The 13,896-nt window shown below is 40.4% G+C and overlaps 1 protein-coding gene and 1 long non-coding RNA gene across 4 annotated transcripts in view; one reads left to right on the forward strand and one right to left on the reverse strand.

Annotated features, from left to right (window-relative positions):
- The window catches only part of LOC126408441 (uncharacterized), a 54,281-nt gene extending 45,073 nt beyond the window's left edge, over positions 1 to 9,208 (reverse strand). For 2 of the 3 annotated variants that reach the window (XR_007571853.1, XR_007571852.1), the window contains exon 1: positions 8,607 to 8,876. This is a non-coding gene — a long non-coding RNA (uncharacterized LOC126408441). Of the gene's footprint in view, positions 1 to 8,606; positions 8,877 to 9,073 lie in introns of those variants that run through there. The other variant, XR_007571854.1, reaches the window with a different exon arrangement.
- syt12 (synaptotagmin XII) overlaps positions 1 to 12,259 on the forward strand; it is a 42,352-nt gene extending 30,093 nt beyond the window's left edge. The window contains exons 5-8 of the mRNA XM_050073986.1: positions 2,502 to 2,717; positions 5,392 to 5,512; positions 6,053 to 6,186; positions 9,110 to 12,259. Of these exons, the coding sequence (XP_049929943.1) occupies positions 2,502 to 2,717; positions 5,392 to 5,512; positions 6,053 to 6,186; positions 9,110 to 9,283 (645 nt within the window). The 3' untranslated portion in view covers positions 9,284 to 12,259. The remainder of the gene's footprint in view (positions 1 to 2,501; positions 2,718 to 5,391; positions 5,513 to 6,052; positions 6,187 to 9,109) is intronic.
- Positions 12,260 to 13,896: the final 1,637 nt, after the last annotated feature.

The raw sequence follows: 13,896 nt of genomic DNA on the forward strand, positions 1-13,896 counted from the left end.
AACATCCGCTTTTCATGGAACGATCCCAGCTGGAAAAACAAGGATGTCTCGGTAAAAAACATCCGCTTTTCATGGAACGATCCCAGCTGGAAAAACAAGGATGTCTCGATTAATAACATCCGCTTTTCATGGAACGATCCCAGCTGGAGAAACAAGGATGTCTCGATTAAAAACATCCGCTTTTCATGGAACGATCCCAGCTGGAGAAACAGGGATGTCTCGATTAATAACATCCGCTTTTCATGGAACGATCCCAGCTGGAAAAACAGGGATGTCTCGATTAAAAACATCCGCTTTTCATGGAACGATCCCAGCTGGAGAAACAAGGATGTCTCGATTAATAACATCCGCTTTTCATGGAACGATCCCAGCTGGAGAAACAAGGATGTCTCGGTAAAAAACATCCACTTTTCATGGCACTATCTCTGCTGCAAAAACAGTGATGGGTCGCTAAAAATCACCCACATTTGGAGGATGAAAAACTGCTGGAAACACAGCAATTACCCGACAACAACCAGTTTTGTTGTTTGTTGGTCTCCAATAGTGGTCTGCAGCTTGGCAGGTGTCTCGCCTTGGTATTACACCATCCATCATCCCCTCCACCTCCTGATGATGACAAAGTCAGCTCATATACTATGTCACTATTGAAATGTATTCATTCTCTCACTTAGATCTAAAGTCGTCATGGCGTGCTCTGCTGGCCATGCCAAACTGCTTCCAAGAAAGTATTTTAAATTGTGACTAGTAAACCGAATCCCTAGGTTTTTAGGAGATAGATTTACAGGATATTTTTTTAAAGGATGATACCTAGTAAAAACATCCAGTGACAGCAGAGTGGGAGGAATGTGTCTGGACATGTGACTTGGTGTGAAAAGTATCGACTATGATCTTGTGCTCTCATTGTACTGCATGTTCTCAACAATGCAGGCCCCAAGCGTTTATCAGAAAACTGTAAAAACTGTCTCTCTGCAGAGTCTTCTACATTATGACATTCTTCTGGTAAACCACACGTTGCATATTTGGTTTGTTGTTGCTCCTTATCGTTGAGCTAAGTTCAGTTTTATGGCTTCACTGTCTGACTCATTTACCCTGATAATTTTGGTTTTATTCACAAAGATTTTGAGATATTACTTTAGATTAAATGTGATTAGATTCACCTTTATTGTCAGGAAGCAGCAGTACAACAAAATGCACATGGTATCAAACCAGGAAGTGCAAACAGCAGCAAATTGCATGTTAGTGTATACACATATATGTGTGTGTGTTGATGAAGTTGATGAAGCAATAAATATTAGGAATGAGTTAGAACAAGAGGAACAGGCGAAAGAGGAAGAGTCACAGGTGCAGATAAAGTTAAAAAAAAAGGAGATAGAAAAATAAATATATAGATAATTAAAAAAAAAAAAAAATTAAATTGAATAAATCTCTNAAGAGTCACAGTGCAGATTAAGTAAAAAAAAAAAAGGAGATAGAAAAATAAATATATAGATAATTAAAAATAAACAACGAAATTAAATTAAATTGAATAAATCTCTTCCAACCCCAGCCCCTGTCTCCTTTTTAAAGTCAATTCAATTGATTAAAAGTTAAATAAAATTGCAGGGGTTTCCCCATTTCAGTCGACCCCAGACCCTGGGGAGGGGGCTGACTGATGGAGGCCACCACCTGCTGCTCCTTTACCTATATAGAACAACCCCCAGACCCAATGAGAGGGGGTCTGTTGGTGAGGTTGTAGGTGCGTGTGTGTGCATTCGTCAAATCAAATGGTCCTTTTTTCTTTTTTTTCCCCCCAATACTCTTTCCCCACCTCTATCTTTTTCTTTCATGTCTCCTCTTTAATTTCTGACTCTCTAGGTGGGAGAGTGAGGTCGGGGTAGGGTGACGGCGGTGGTAGTGTGGTGTTGGGGCGGTGTTAGGCAGGGGTGAAGGAAAGGAAAGGGGAATGGATGTAACTTTGATATGTGTGGTTTGAGCAATGAATAGATATCTGCCTCTGTGATTTCAGGCTGCATTTTGATACGTGACAGGTGAAGATAATTTAGTTTGTGGTGCTGAACTGTATGTGATGCTTTTGTTAGGGCTATTAAAAAATAAATGAATGTAAGGTCAGGTGAGAAAAGAGTGGATGCAAAAGGATCCAATCTGTGGACCAGAGGTTTTTGAGCATTTAAGTGAATTAATAATTTAATCATCATTTAATAAATAAAAAGTGTTTTTGGTTATTTTGTGCTTGACAGCCTGACTCTGAAGAGAAGTGAGTCAGGGGGAGGATTAACAGATGTTACAGACCACATCTTTTCTTGTAAAGTTAGATTATCGCCTGATTCTTGTGATTTATCTTACAATCACTGCGAGCAACAACTTTTGTGCAGATGTTTTAATTACTACTGTGTTTACTGTGCCAAAATCATAAGTAGCATTCAGCTCACTTAAAACTGAAACACTTAAATTATCTACGAGGTGAATGTTACTACATCCTAACAATCTCCTGCCTCTCTCAGGTCCAGACGAATGCATTCACCGTGATTTTCGATGAGCACTTCTCCATCCCCATGGACTCGTCCTTCCTGGAGGAGTACAGCCTGCGTTGTGCCGCTTTCGGTATCGATGCTGACGAGAGAAACATCAGCGCAGGGATAGCAGATCTCAAGCTGTCAGACCTGGACCTGACCATCAGACCGTTCAACGCCTGGCTCTACCTTCAAGATGTCAATAAGGTGAGTTACAAAGCAGTAATGTGTCATAGTGTATAGTGTGATATGATGCAATGCAAAATGGAAAAAAACAATGCCATAATAGATTCTACAGTTTAAGGCAGAGTGAGGCTAATTTCCAGTATGACATGTACGGCCTTCTACAGTGAAGTATCTTAATACTGTATAAGAAAGCATGGTGGTGTCTGAGAGCCCCTGCTGGACGTTCAGCAGAACTACATGTCACATTGAATAAATAAGAATCAGAGCTGAGCCACAGTGGGTTCCTTGCTAAATTTAATCTATAACGTATTACAGATTATTATCTCACAAAACATCCCAAACTTTCACTGGTGAAAATAATCCAAACATGAATTAAAGCTGTTGTTGGTAACGCTCACCAAATCTGCATAGTAGTACATGACAACGATAATCTGTAAAATCATGTTCCTCTGCCTCCTGCCACTGCTTCAAGTGACATTTGCTGGAGTCCACCACACCTGAAGGAAACAACCAATCACAGCTGAGTAGTCTCTAAAGCAGCTCATGAACTGCGGTTGACTGTCAGACTAGGCAGCGCTGATCAAATTTGAATCGAGATTCTGTCACGGCATTGCTAATATCTCACCTCACATGTTTTCAGAAACATATTTTAGTGTACTGGTAAGCTGTCTGCGACACCAAGGGTCAGCAGGCCCGAGTTTCTGCCCCTACCTGCCGCCTGGCACACAATCCACCCAGCCCTGATGCCAGTCCCTGCAGGTAGTGGGCCCACAGGGTGGTGGCTCCATGTTATTTATTCGAGCTGAGCCCACAGTCCAAGGCCCAACCCAGTTTCACTTCGAAGTTGTTGAAATCCGGCTCTATGGCAGTGACTTGCAGCGTCAGACACTGATGAAAAAAGCCATCCTTTAACGTTGGCATGATACGCAGCCAGTCGCCGTTATAGTTTAATGGCGCTCGGCAGCATCAGGGGCCAACAAGGCAGGACACGAACGAAAGTTAAGGTGGTGAAGGTCCGAGAAGGGCAGACGAGAGGGGTGGTGGATGGGTCCAACAACCACTGACTTTTACCCGGGAGAGCGGTGTTGGTGTCTTGTAAGATTATAAAGCCAAACCCTGTTCTTTTTTCCTAAACCCAACCACGTGCATTAGTTGAGTAAGAAAAAAGTCAATTCGCGTTGTTGTACTGACGTAGTGTATTTATTTTGAAAGAGACTGTATGTAAACAGTAAATTTCCTGGTAAAACAGAAGTTTATTTTGAAAGACAGAAGACAGAACTTGACACGGTGTCTCAGCGCGTCAACAACCAACGCACCCAGGGTACCTTTCGTGTCTTATCAGGACGTGGAAGGTCCATGACCTAACATCAATATGTGACAAGGTCGGAGTGAGAATTACGAGGACACGTAAACCCCTCCACGACATTAACTGTACCTCTCTCACTTATAGTTCAGCTTGTGTTATACCAAATGTTTCTTGAGTGTTTTATTCCTCTTGATATTTATGAGTTTTTCTTTTTTACTTAAATTAACATTCAGCAATAGAGCATGTACAAGGTACGAGCACCTCCAACTGGTAGGAGGCGCCGGGGCAGACCCAGAAAATGCTGGAGGGATTACATACCTCATCTGGCCTGGGAACACCTTGGGGCTAGAAAGCGTAGCTGGGGAGAGGGATGTCTGGAATACTTTGCTCAGCCTGCTGCCCCCGCAACCACGATTAGTGAATGAAAATGAATAATGGATGTTTAGCTGTATAATGAAAAGGTTTGCTCCGGCCGATGGGCAGTTGTTGGGTCACGAACTTTATCATTTTACAGCTAAACAGTCACTAAAATGTGTTTCTGGAAACATTTGAGGTGAAAACAGGCAATACATTAACAGAATATTGACTCATATTTGATCAGCGACAGTTTGACCGTGATTTACGACCTGTGAGACATGATTGACAGCTGTGTTAGAGACTCCTCAGCTCTGATTTTTGGATTCTTGCAATTGCTCTTAGCATCACTATGAGGAGAAGGAGGAACATGATTTTTTTTTTTCAAAGATTATCTGCCTCATGTGGTACTGTCAGGATATAGTGTCAGTTTAATCAAATATGACATAAATTTATTTTTATAAAAGTTACCAGCTGTAGCTTTAAAGTGACCAAGAGCAAATGTGATCGATCATTAAAGTTCCCATCAAGACTCCCTCCTCATCATCCTCTTTAACAAACTGACTCTTGTAGTCTTACTCACATTGTTATTACAGCAGTATCAATGGCTGCGGAGCCTGGAGTGTGCCAATGGAATAATTACAAGCTTTTACTGTGTTTAATTATAACCAGTCAACACATTTAGCAATTTTGAAAAGCAATTATAAATTGATTCATTAAATTTGAATTGAGCTTATGCACCACTTAAAACAAAACAATAAATATTAAAGATCATTACATGAAGCAATGGTTAATCATATTTCCTTATTCTGTATTTAAATGATGAACTAGCAATTTAATACTAAAATGCAACTGCACTTTTTAAAAGGCTTTATTTATAGAGATTTTTCCCATTTATCAGACAAGATATTAATATGAGCTTCAATCTCAAGGTAGGAATAATTACAGAAATATAAAGATAACTGTAAGGAAGAGAAACTATCTATCTATGTGGCTCATGTCATGTTAAACTTAACGTGTTGTGTAACTCCGCAGGCTGTGGATGCAGTTGGGGAGATCCTGTTGTCTCTCAGCTATTTGCCGACAGCAGAGCGCCTCACAGTGGTTGTTGCCAAGTGCAAGAACCTGGTGTGGACCAACAGCAAGAACACAGCAGGTCAGGGACATTTGTTTGTTCAATGTTGGTGTTTTATATGTTAATGTGTGTGAATGGGAGCTAGCTGAGCGTCTGTTTTTCTTTGCATGACTCTAATATGACTGTTTGTAGAACTACCTATAATCTGTGTGCCTCTGTCTGCCTTTGCATCTATCCACATTTTTCATAAACGCTCATATCCAGCGACTGAATACAACACTTACTGACTCAGTAATCTCACACTCTTAATGTCAACTCCCAGAGGACACATTTATTCATATCCAGACAGGCAGATGGGACTTAAATGACTTGTTCATCACATTAAATGTCCAGATAAGTGCCACACTAACATTGTACCGATAAAGGTCACCCGCTGAAACGCTGTCATTATCATCCACAGAGATAATTATGTGCACAAGACTGTGCCTCTAATTGATTACGCTTTAATGAGGAGTTTATTACATGCTCTGTGTGTGCGGGGGTGTGTGCATGTTTGTACACGTGTAGCTTGGGTTTTAGAAGCTTAAAAATGCTGCCGTATTTGCTCATTCTCGTCATCAGATCCGTTTGTCAAAGTGTATCTCCTGCAAGACGGCAGGAAGATCAGCAAGAAGAAGACTTCCACCAAAAGGGACGACACAAACCCCATCTTCAATGAAGCCATGATCTTCTCTGTGCCGTCCATCGTCCTGCAGGTGAGACTTTAGACGTGGCAACAAACCAGTCCTGCGTGATAAAACTTTATTAATCCACATGGGGAATTTAGGTCAGGGGGAAAGATAAGATAAAACTGTAACAGAAACGGAATAATAAAGCAATATTACTGAACTCTTAACAGCAGTATTTGAACATGAATAGTTTTGCAGTTAGATGTGCACAGGTATGAACATGCAGCTGACAATTATTACATGTTAAGTTGACTGTATTTATTTATTAAACCCATATTTATTCAGGTAAGTCCCGCTGAGATCAACAATCTCTTCTGAAAGGGCGTCCTGGCCAGGACAGCCGCACCCAAAAAGTTACACAATAAGAACATTTAAGATATACAGTAACATGGTGAAATATTAGAACACCTACGCACAATGACAAGAAGCAACTGACTCATTTATCCTCGTACTAATGAGAGCTTTAAAAATAGGCGAGGAGGAGAGACCAGTTCATGTAGTTTCTTTTTGAAGGTTATTCTAAGTGAGAGGAGCACAGCACATAAAAGCTTCTTTCCCAACTCAGTCCATGCATTAGGAACAGACAACAAAACTTAAGTGTTGAGATCTCAGACTGTAGCTACAGTCAGATCTCTGCTCAATCAAAGTACAACTGTACAAAGGGGGTTTACTCAGTATGACTTCATGAATGAACAAATAACAGTGACTGAGCCTACATAAGGTCAAAGATGGCCAACCAGCCCTGGAATAAAGCGTACAAACATAGTTTTATATTGTCCAAACTTTCTCAGTCATGTTTGTCAGGTCTTACTTTATTGTGTTATATATACATTTGTGTAGTGTTTTGTGCATATGTGTTAACAGCTCTCTTAAAAAGCGAGAGGTCCTGGTTAGATAAAGGTGAAACAGATATATGATACAGTATTTTGAATTTAGTGGACACAGAAGGAGCAACAAGACAGATGCTGTGTTTCAAATTGCACCACTTCTTTTTACTTTGCCCTTACAAAGTTTATACTGTTACATGCACACAATTGGTACATACTTTGTCATAACATTGCAGTATGAACTTTGACCCTACTGTTCATATATCCATTACCCTGGAGATAAAACTAAAACACATCCACTAAGCTTGAGACAGAGGTCTGCTACTTTGCAATTTTTTTAACTTTTAAGTTATAACTGCTTATATTCCAGATTTTAACATATACACAACAGTAAAATGACATATGTATTTCTCTGTCATTGTTATTTTCATAGTTATGTCTTTTTCTATGGTTATTTTGTTCTCTTAAACAATTAGTATTTCTTTGATTACTATTCAGTGGCACAGTGGAACAGTGGTTAGCATTGTTGCCACACAGCAAGAGGATTCCTGGTTCGAACCCAGGGTGGGGGAGCCCTTATGTGTGGCGTGGGTTTTCTCTGGGTACTCCAGCTCCCTCCCACAGTCCAAAGACATGCAGGCTGGGTTTAGATTTAGAATTTATTTTTTATTTTTTTAAACAGAAAATGCTAGAGAAAAACTATTTTCTGATTTTTTTTTATTATTACATTTTGAAATTATGTTAAAGAGTTATTAGGATTTTTATGCACTCTTTCCATGTAATTTCCTTGTTTTTTAATTTTCTTTATTTCTTTTTTAGTTTTTTTATTTTCTTTACTGATTTTCTTGTTTTTAATTTTCTCTTTTTACTAATTTCTTGCAATTTTTTGTGTCACTTCTTCTGTTGTCGGTCATTGCCATCTTCCCACATTTTTAAAAGAAATCAAGCCAATTTGCTCAGGTTTCAAAGGGTTAAATGGCCCGTTTGGTTGGTATTCGGATAACTGGGGCTTTACAGGTATAATGCAATAGCCCCACCCAGCGGTGAAACCCGTGTACACGTGTACACGAAAAAAATGACCCACTCTAAATGTTAAGAGATTTTTGTACACAAACTCACCCCTACATTATACAGTATTTTTGCACTAAAAACATACTGGACAGGAACTGTAACCAAATAACGGCCTGGTGCAGGTCGGTCGGTGCAAAAAAATAAATAAATAAAAGCCTTGAGCAAATAGCCGCCTGGTTCTTTTAAACGCCTGGGGTCAAAATCGATTTTGTGAAATAAACACCTGGGCTACTATTTGGAAAAATATGGTATCCATCGGTGTGAATGTGCGCATGAATGGTTGTTTGTCTCTATGTGTCAGCCCTGTGATAGTCTGGTGACCTGTCCAGGGTGTACCCCGCCACGCGCCCAGTGTCATGGAGCCCATCCCAGCTGACACTGGGGTACACAAAACCACAAATGTGAACCTCATGGTGGCGCAAGAGAAGTGAAGGGATAACCAAAGTTTTTTAGGAGTCATTATCTGGGTATCACAGATATATGTGCCAAAGGTCATAGTAATCCACCAATAAGCTGTCAAGACATTTCCCCAAAGCCAAAACTACCAACCTGTTGGTGCACTAGTGGAAAACGTAAGTGGATCACCAAAGTCTTCAGGGTTCTTCCTCAGGGGTCCATGAATGTCTGTACAGAATTTTGTGGCAATCAGTCGAGTAGTTGTTTCAGTATTTTAGTTTTCAGGACCAAAGTGGTGGACTGACTGACAGCCAGACTGTGGATATAAAACTGATATAAACACATCTACTGTATGACAACATCATTAAAATCTTCCTGCAGTATAAAAGGTGTATTTTAAATGCATGGATCAGTCAAGCACTCAGTAACTGCTCTTACACTTGTGGCTGTTTACAAAATGAGCCAAATAGTAATAAAATGAAATGTGCGTAAAAGGTGATGAAGTTAAAATGCCAAAAAAAATACAAGTACTGATTGGTGTTGATAAACATGCCCATTTAACGGATTCCAGAAAGATCTGGATGAAACAGGTTGTAAAGAAGCTGCTGAGTCATTCTTACACAGCAGTTTGTTTAACGCTGTACTGCTGTTTGCAGGAACTCTCTCTGAGGGTGACAGTGGCAGAGGCCACAGACGACGGCCGGGGCGAGAACCTCGGCCATGTGATCATCGGCCCTGAAGCCAGCGGGATGGGGATCACCCACTGGAACCAGATGCTGGCCACTCTGAGGAAGCCCGTGTCCATGTGGCACCCTCTGCGCAGGATCTAGCCCTCTTTGCCCTCGTGCAAACCCGACCTGTTTCAAGTAAAACACTCGCTTCTTCACCTTCCTTTCACCTCTCCCCTTATTTGGTGCCATGCTCAGATCTGTTTTAAGTAAGATAAGAGTTTTTGGCACACAGGAGGATTCTGTGTGGGGTATGTGTCGCTCTGCTGGTGTGTAAGCAATTGGAGTAAACAACACCTTCTCTTCATGTAAGGGGGAGGAATCTGAAAAGCCAGTGTTTGACTCTGAACAGGGTGTTTTTATTGATCCGTGGGTCGATTATACGCTTAAATCCTGTCCTTAGTATTTGGCTTCATTCTGGCTTGGTTGCATTGTGTGTGTGAGGGTGGAAGGAGCAGTGTATTTCCAAAATTACCCAAATTACACACTGAAAGTAATGATGAGTTTTCGAATGGCTCACCTTCTACGTCCTTACCTTGTCCTCTTGGATTGAGAATTGTGCTAAATCCCAATTCTCCACAGGAGAAGACATGGATATGTGGATACCTTTTCCTGTCTCAAAAGTCTCTGGTGCATTGTATGAGGGTGGAAGGGGCAACACATATCCCAAATAACCCAAATTACACACTGAAAGTTATTGATGAGTTTTCAATTGGTGTCCATCCTGCGTTCTTACCTTGTTCCCTTGGCTTGAGAATTGTGCTGATTCTCCCTAACAGCAAAAGAGACATGAATATGTGCATAGTTTTCCCCTGACAGCAGAGGGGATATGGATTTGTGGATGGTTTTCCCATCTTAGTAGTCTCGGGTACATTATGCATGAGGGTGGAAGGAGCCCGGCATATCCCAAATTACCCAAATTATACACTAAAAGTAATAATGAGTTTTTAAAATGGTTTACTTCCTACATCCTTACGTTGTCCCCTTTGCTTGAGAACTGGCCAGAACCCAGAGTCTCCATGACAGCAAAGGAGACATGTGAATAGTTTTTCCCTTCTCAAAAGTCATGGATGTATTGTGTATGAGGATGGAGCACGACATATCCCAAATTACCCAAATTATACACTGAAAGTAACGCTGAGTTCTCAATTGGGGTCCACTTTGCGTCCTTACGTCGTCCCCTTTGCTTGAGAGTTGTGCTGAATCCCGATTCTCCACGAGAGAAGACATGAATATGTGGACACTTTTTCCCATTTCAAAAGTCACAGGTACATAATGCGTGGGGGTGGAAGGAGCACCACATTTCCCAAATTACACACTGAAATCAACTGATAAGTTTTAAAATGGTGTCCGTCCCATGTTCTCACCTTGTCCCCTTGGATTCAGAATTGTGCTGAGTCCCAATTCTCAATAACAGCAGAGGGGAGATGAGTATGTGGATAGTTTTTCCCTTATTTCTCAGATGCATACTTCGTGTGGGTGGAAGGAGCAGTGCATATCCCAAATTACCCAAATTACACACTGGAAGTAATGAGTTTTCAAACAGCGTGCATCCTACGTCCTTACCTTGTCCCCTTGGCTTGAGAATTCTCCTGAATGCCGATTCCCAACAAGAGGACACGTGAATACTTTTTCACTGTCTCAAAAGTCTTGAACAGAAAACTCAATTGGGCTTCTATGTGAATTTTAATTAACGAAAGGAGCCCAGCCTCAGCAGGCGTAACCCCCCCTCTCTGCATGGTGCCTACTCTGGTTGTAGCCTGTTCTAGCTGTCTAGAGAATGACCGACTGGACGGAGGGGTGATATCGCCTCTCTTTCAGGAAAACACTCATTTGTCTTCTCAAACCAGTCATCGATTGCGCCTACTTGATTGATTTCGTAGCGGTTTTAGAGCAGAGTTGAGTTAGCTCTATTGGATTTGCTTGTGTAATTTGTTAACAGTGAGAGTGACAAATAATAGAGGTTTTCATTATTTATTGTGCTTTTGAAAAGAAAAAAATCCAGGGACTCTTATCCAGGTGAAATAATTGTAATTTGTAGCAGTTGTTACAGGGTGGCCAAATCAGATGTAATCAGCATATAAATACCACATTACATTGTTCTATTTTTACCATGATTAATGCAATACAAGTTGCATAGGCATATTTAACAGTGTAAATAGTGTACTGCAACATTCTGGTCATTGTCATTTTTTTCCCTCTAAATTCTGGGTGCAAATCATGTTTTTCATAGTATTACACTTTAATAAACATCAGACTCCAACCTCACTTACAGAACACTATATTTAACACAAATGTCATTGCTGATCAGTGAATTATTATCAAAACACCTCTGGGAATTTAACTTGTGATGTAAAGTATACTAACCCCTTTAAATGGGTTTACAGTTCTTTTTGTCTTAGAGGAAACACCTTGATATTCTGAATTAATCCGTAGTTGTTTTTCACCAGGCACTTGTCACACTCATTTTAGCATTTGTCATCAATTAAGATACCTGTAAACTTCGTGTTAGCACTGAGGGCGTTCCTGGTGAAAGTACGTGGAGCTACTCTGCAGCTTGACACCTGAATATTGCTTCATGGGTAAAATGAAGATGTGACAGGGGTCTTGTAACCGTCAGAATGTCAAGGTGGCTTTTTATCTGTCTGAGATATTCTCTACAACATTGTGCAATAGTGCTGTTTTGTTGTAACTTTTGAATGTGAATTATCACGTGAAATATCTGCTAACTCAAGTATCATCAGCCTTACGCACTGTTGTGATTTTCCTTTCGATCAAGCGGGACCTAGTCTGTGTTTTCGGTCGAGTTCTGATCGCATTCCTCACCTCACTTTGAAAATCAATCCAAAAATAACACACCCGTGGTCATATAATAGACAATATTTCCTACTGTGCCAAACAATGAAGCAATATTTTCATTTACAATCAGCATTTGCATTTGATTCAACAAAGCTGTAGCCTACATTCGACCATGCATGAAGTTATTTAGCACTTGATGTGAATGTGCCTCAAGAATACAGTGTATTGTGTGAATGCTGTTTGAAATAAAAGCAATTCAACAGTAATGGTCTGACCACGTGTGTATCTTGCATAGACTGTAAAAATAATGGACGTAGCAATCGTGACGTCACCCATTGTTTTGTGGACAGCCATCGCCATCTTGGATTTCTGGAGCCAGACATGCAAATGTTTGCAAATTTTTGGATGAGGAGCGGAGCTGGGAGGAGTGGGGAGGACACTACGCATGCCCACCTTCACCAGCAACCCATAGTCTGTAAAAAATAATATCTATCTCGACTGGAGAAACAAAATTAGGTCTATGTACTGTCTTGTGTGTGTTCAACAGAAGTAAAACATACAACAGACCTGTGGGAATGGCGTGTAGGCCCGGAAACTCCAGAGACCCCAAAGATGTTTGGAGATATCACTGTGTTCAAGCGGGGTCATGGTCGAGTTCAAGAGAAGAGTCTTTATGTTGTTGGTATTCATGACCTCATAAGAGGAAATTTTCACAGAGCTCCAGATTCGTGTTCACGACCTCCCGTGATGTAAGCACGAGCTCACGAGTTCCATTTGAACGCAGCATATACAGCACAGCGGTGGAAGGTCTGTTCAATACAAGTACTTTGTTACAAGTAATGGTCCTGCATTCAAACTTTTACTTAAGTAATTGGCTACTTAAAGTACCAAAACTTAAGGCATTCATTATGTCCACATCACTTTAATGTTGCAGCTGGTACAAGTGGACCTAATTTGACTTGTTTCATGTATATGGTAGGTATATTAATATGCCATAATCCATTAGTTTATTTATATTTTGAATGAATAATCTAAATCTGCAATGTAATTAGTAGCCCAATTAAAGCCATTAAATAAATGTAGTGGAGTAAAAGGTACAGTATTTGCATCCAAAATGTGGTGGAGTAGAACTATAACGTAGCGTAACATAATGATACTAAGGTGCAAGTACCTGAAAATTTTATTTCTAAAAGGGGATGTCTTCAGTATCAGGTAATAAAGCAGGACTCACCTTAAAGGATAACTTTGGCATTTGTCAAGTATTTCCTCATGTAAATTGATCAAAGAGACTGATGTGAAGAACAATTTTTGAAACTGTTCCGGATATTTCAAGGCGACAACAACCAGACCAGATCAAGTGAAAGGTAAACATACACTGAAGACATTTACAATAACAATCTGAGTCGCTCTGTGTCAAAAAATAACCACTTTTAATGGACATAAAGTGACAATGTTCAGTTGCCCCATGTGTCTCCATTGCAGCTCGTTCTGTGGCTGCCGGTCTCTGCCGGCTCCCTCAATACTGGACCAATTTAAAAAATTGTTCTTCACATCAGTCTCTTCGATCCATTCACGCGAGGAAATAGCATCCAGGTTGAAAAATGCCCAAGTTATCCTTTAAGTTGAGTCCTGCTTGATTACCTGATATTGAAGACATCCCCTTTAAAAAACAGAATTCTGAGGTACTTGCACTTTACATCGGTATCATTATGTTATGCTATGTTATGCTTTTACTCCACTACATTTTGGAGGCAAATACTGTATCTTTTACTCCACAAAATGTATTTGGTGTTGCTAATCGGGCTACTAATTACATTGCAGATTTTACAGAGAGAAATGGGGTCCATGTTGAAAAACACCAAAGTTATGCTTTAAGGCAGGTGTGTCAAACTCATTTTAGTTCAGGGGCCACATAC

Source organism: Epinephelus moara, chromosome 20 (assembly GCF_006386435.1).
Source record: "Epinephelus moara isolate mb chromosome 20, YSFRI_EMoa_1.0, whole genome shotgun sequence".
In the NCBI taxonomy this organism is placed as follows: domain Eukaryota; kingdom Metazoa; phylum Chordata; class Actinopteri; order Perciformes; family Serranidae; genus Epinephelus; species Epinephelus moara.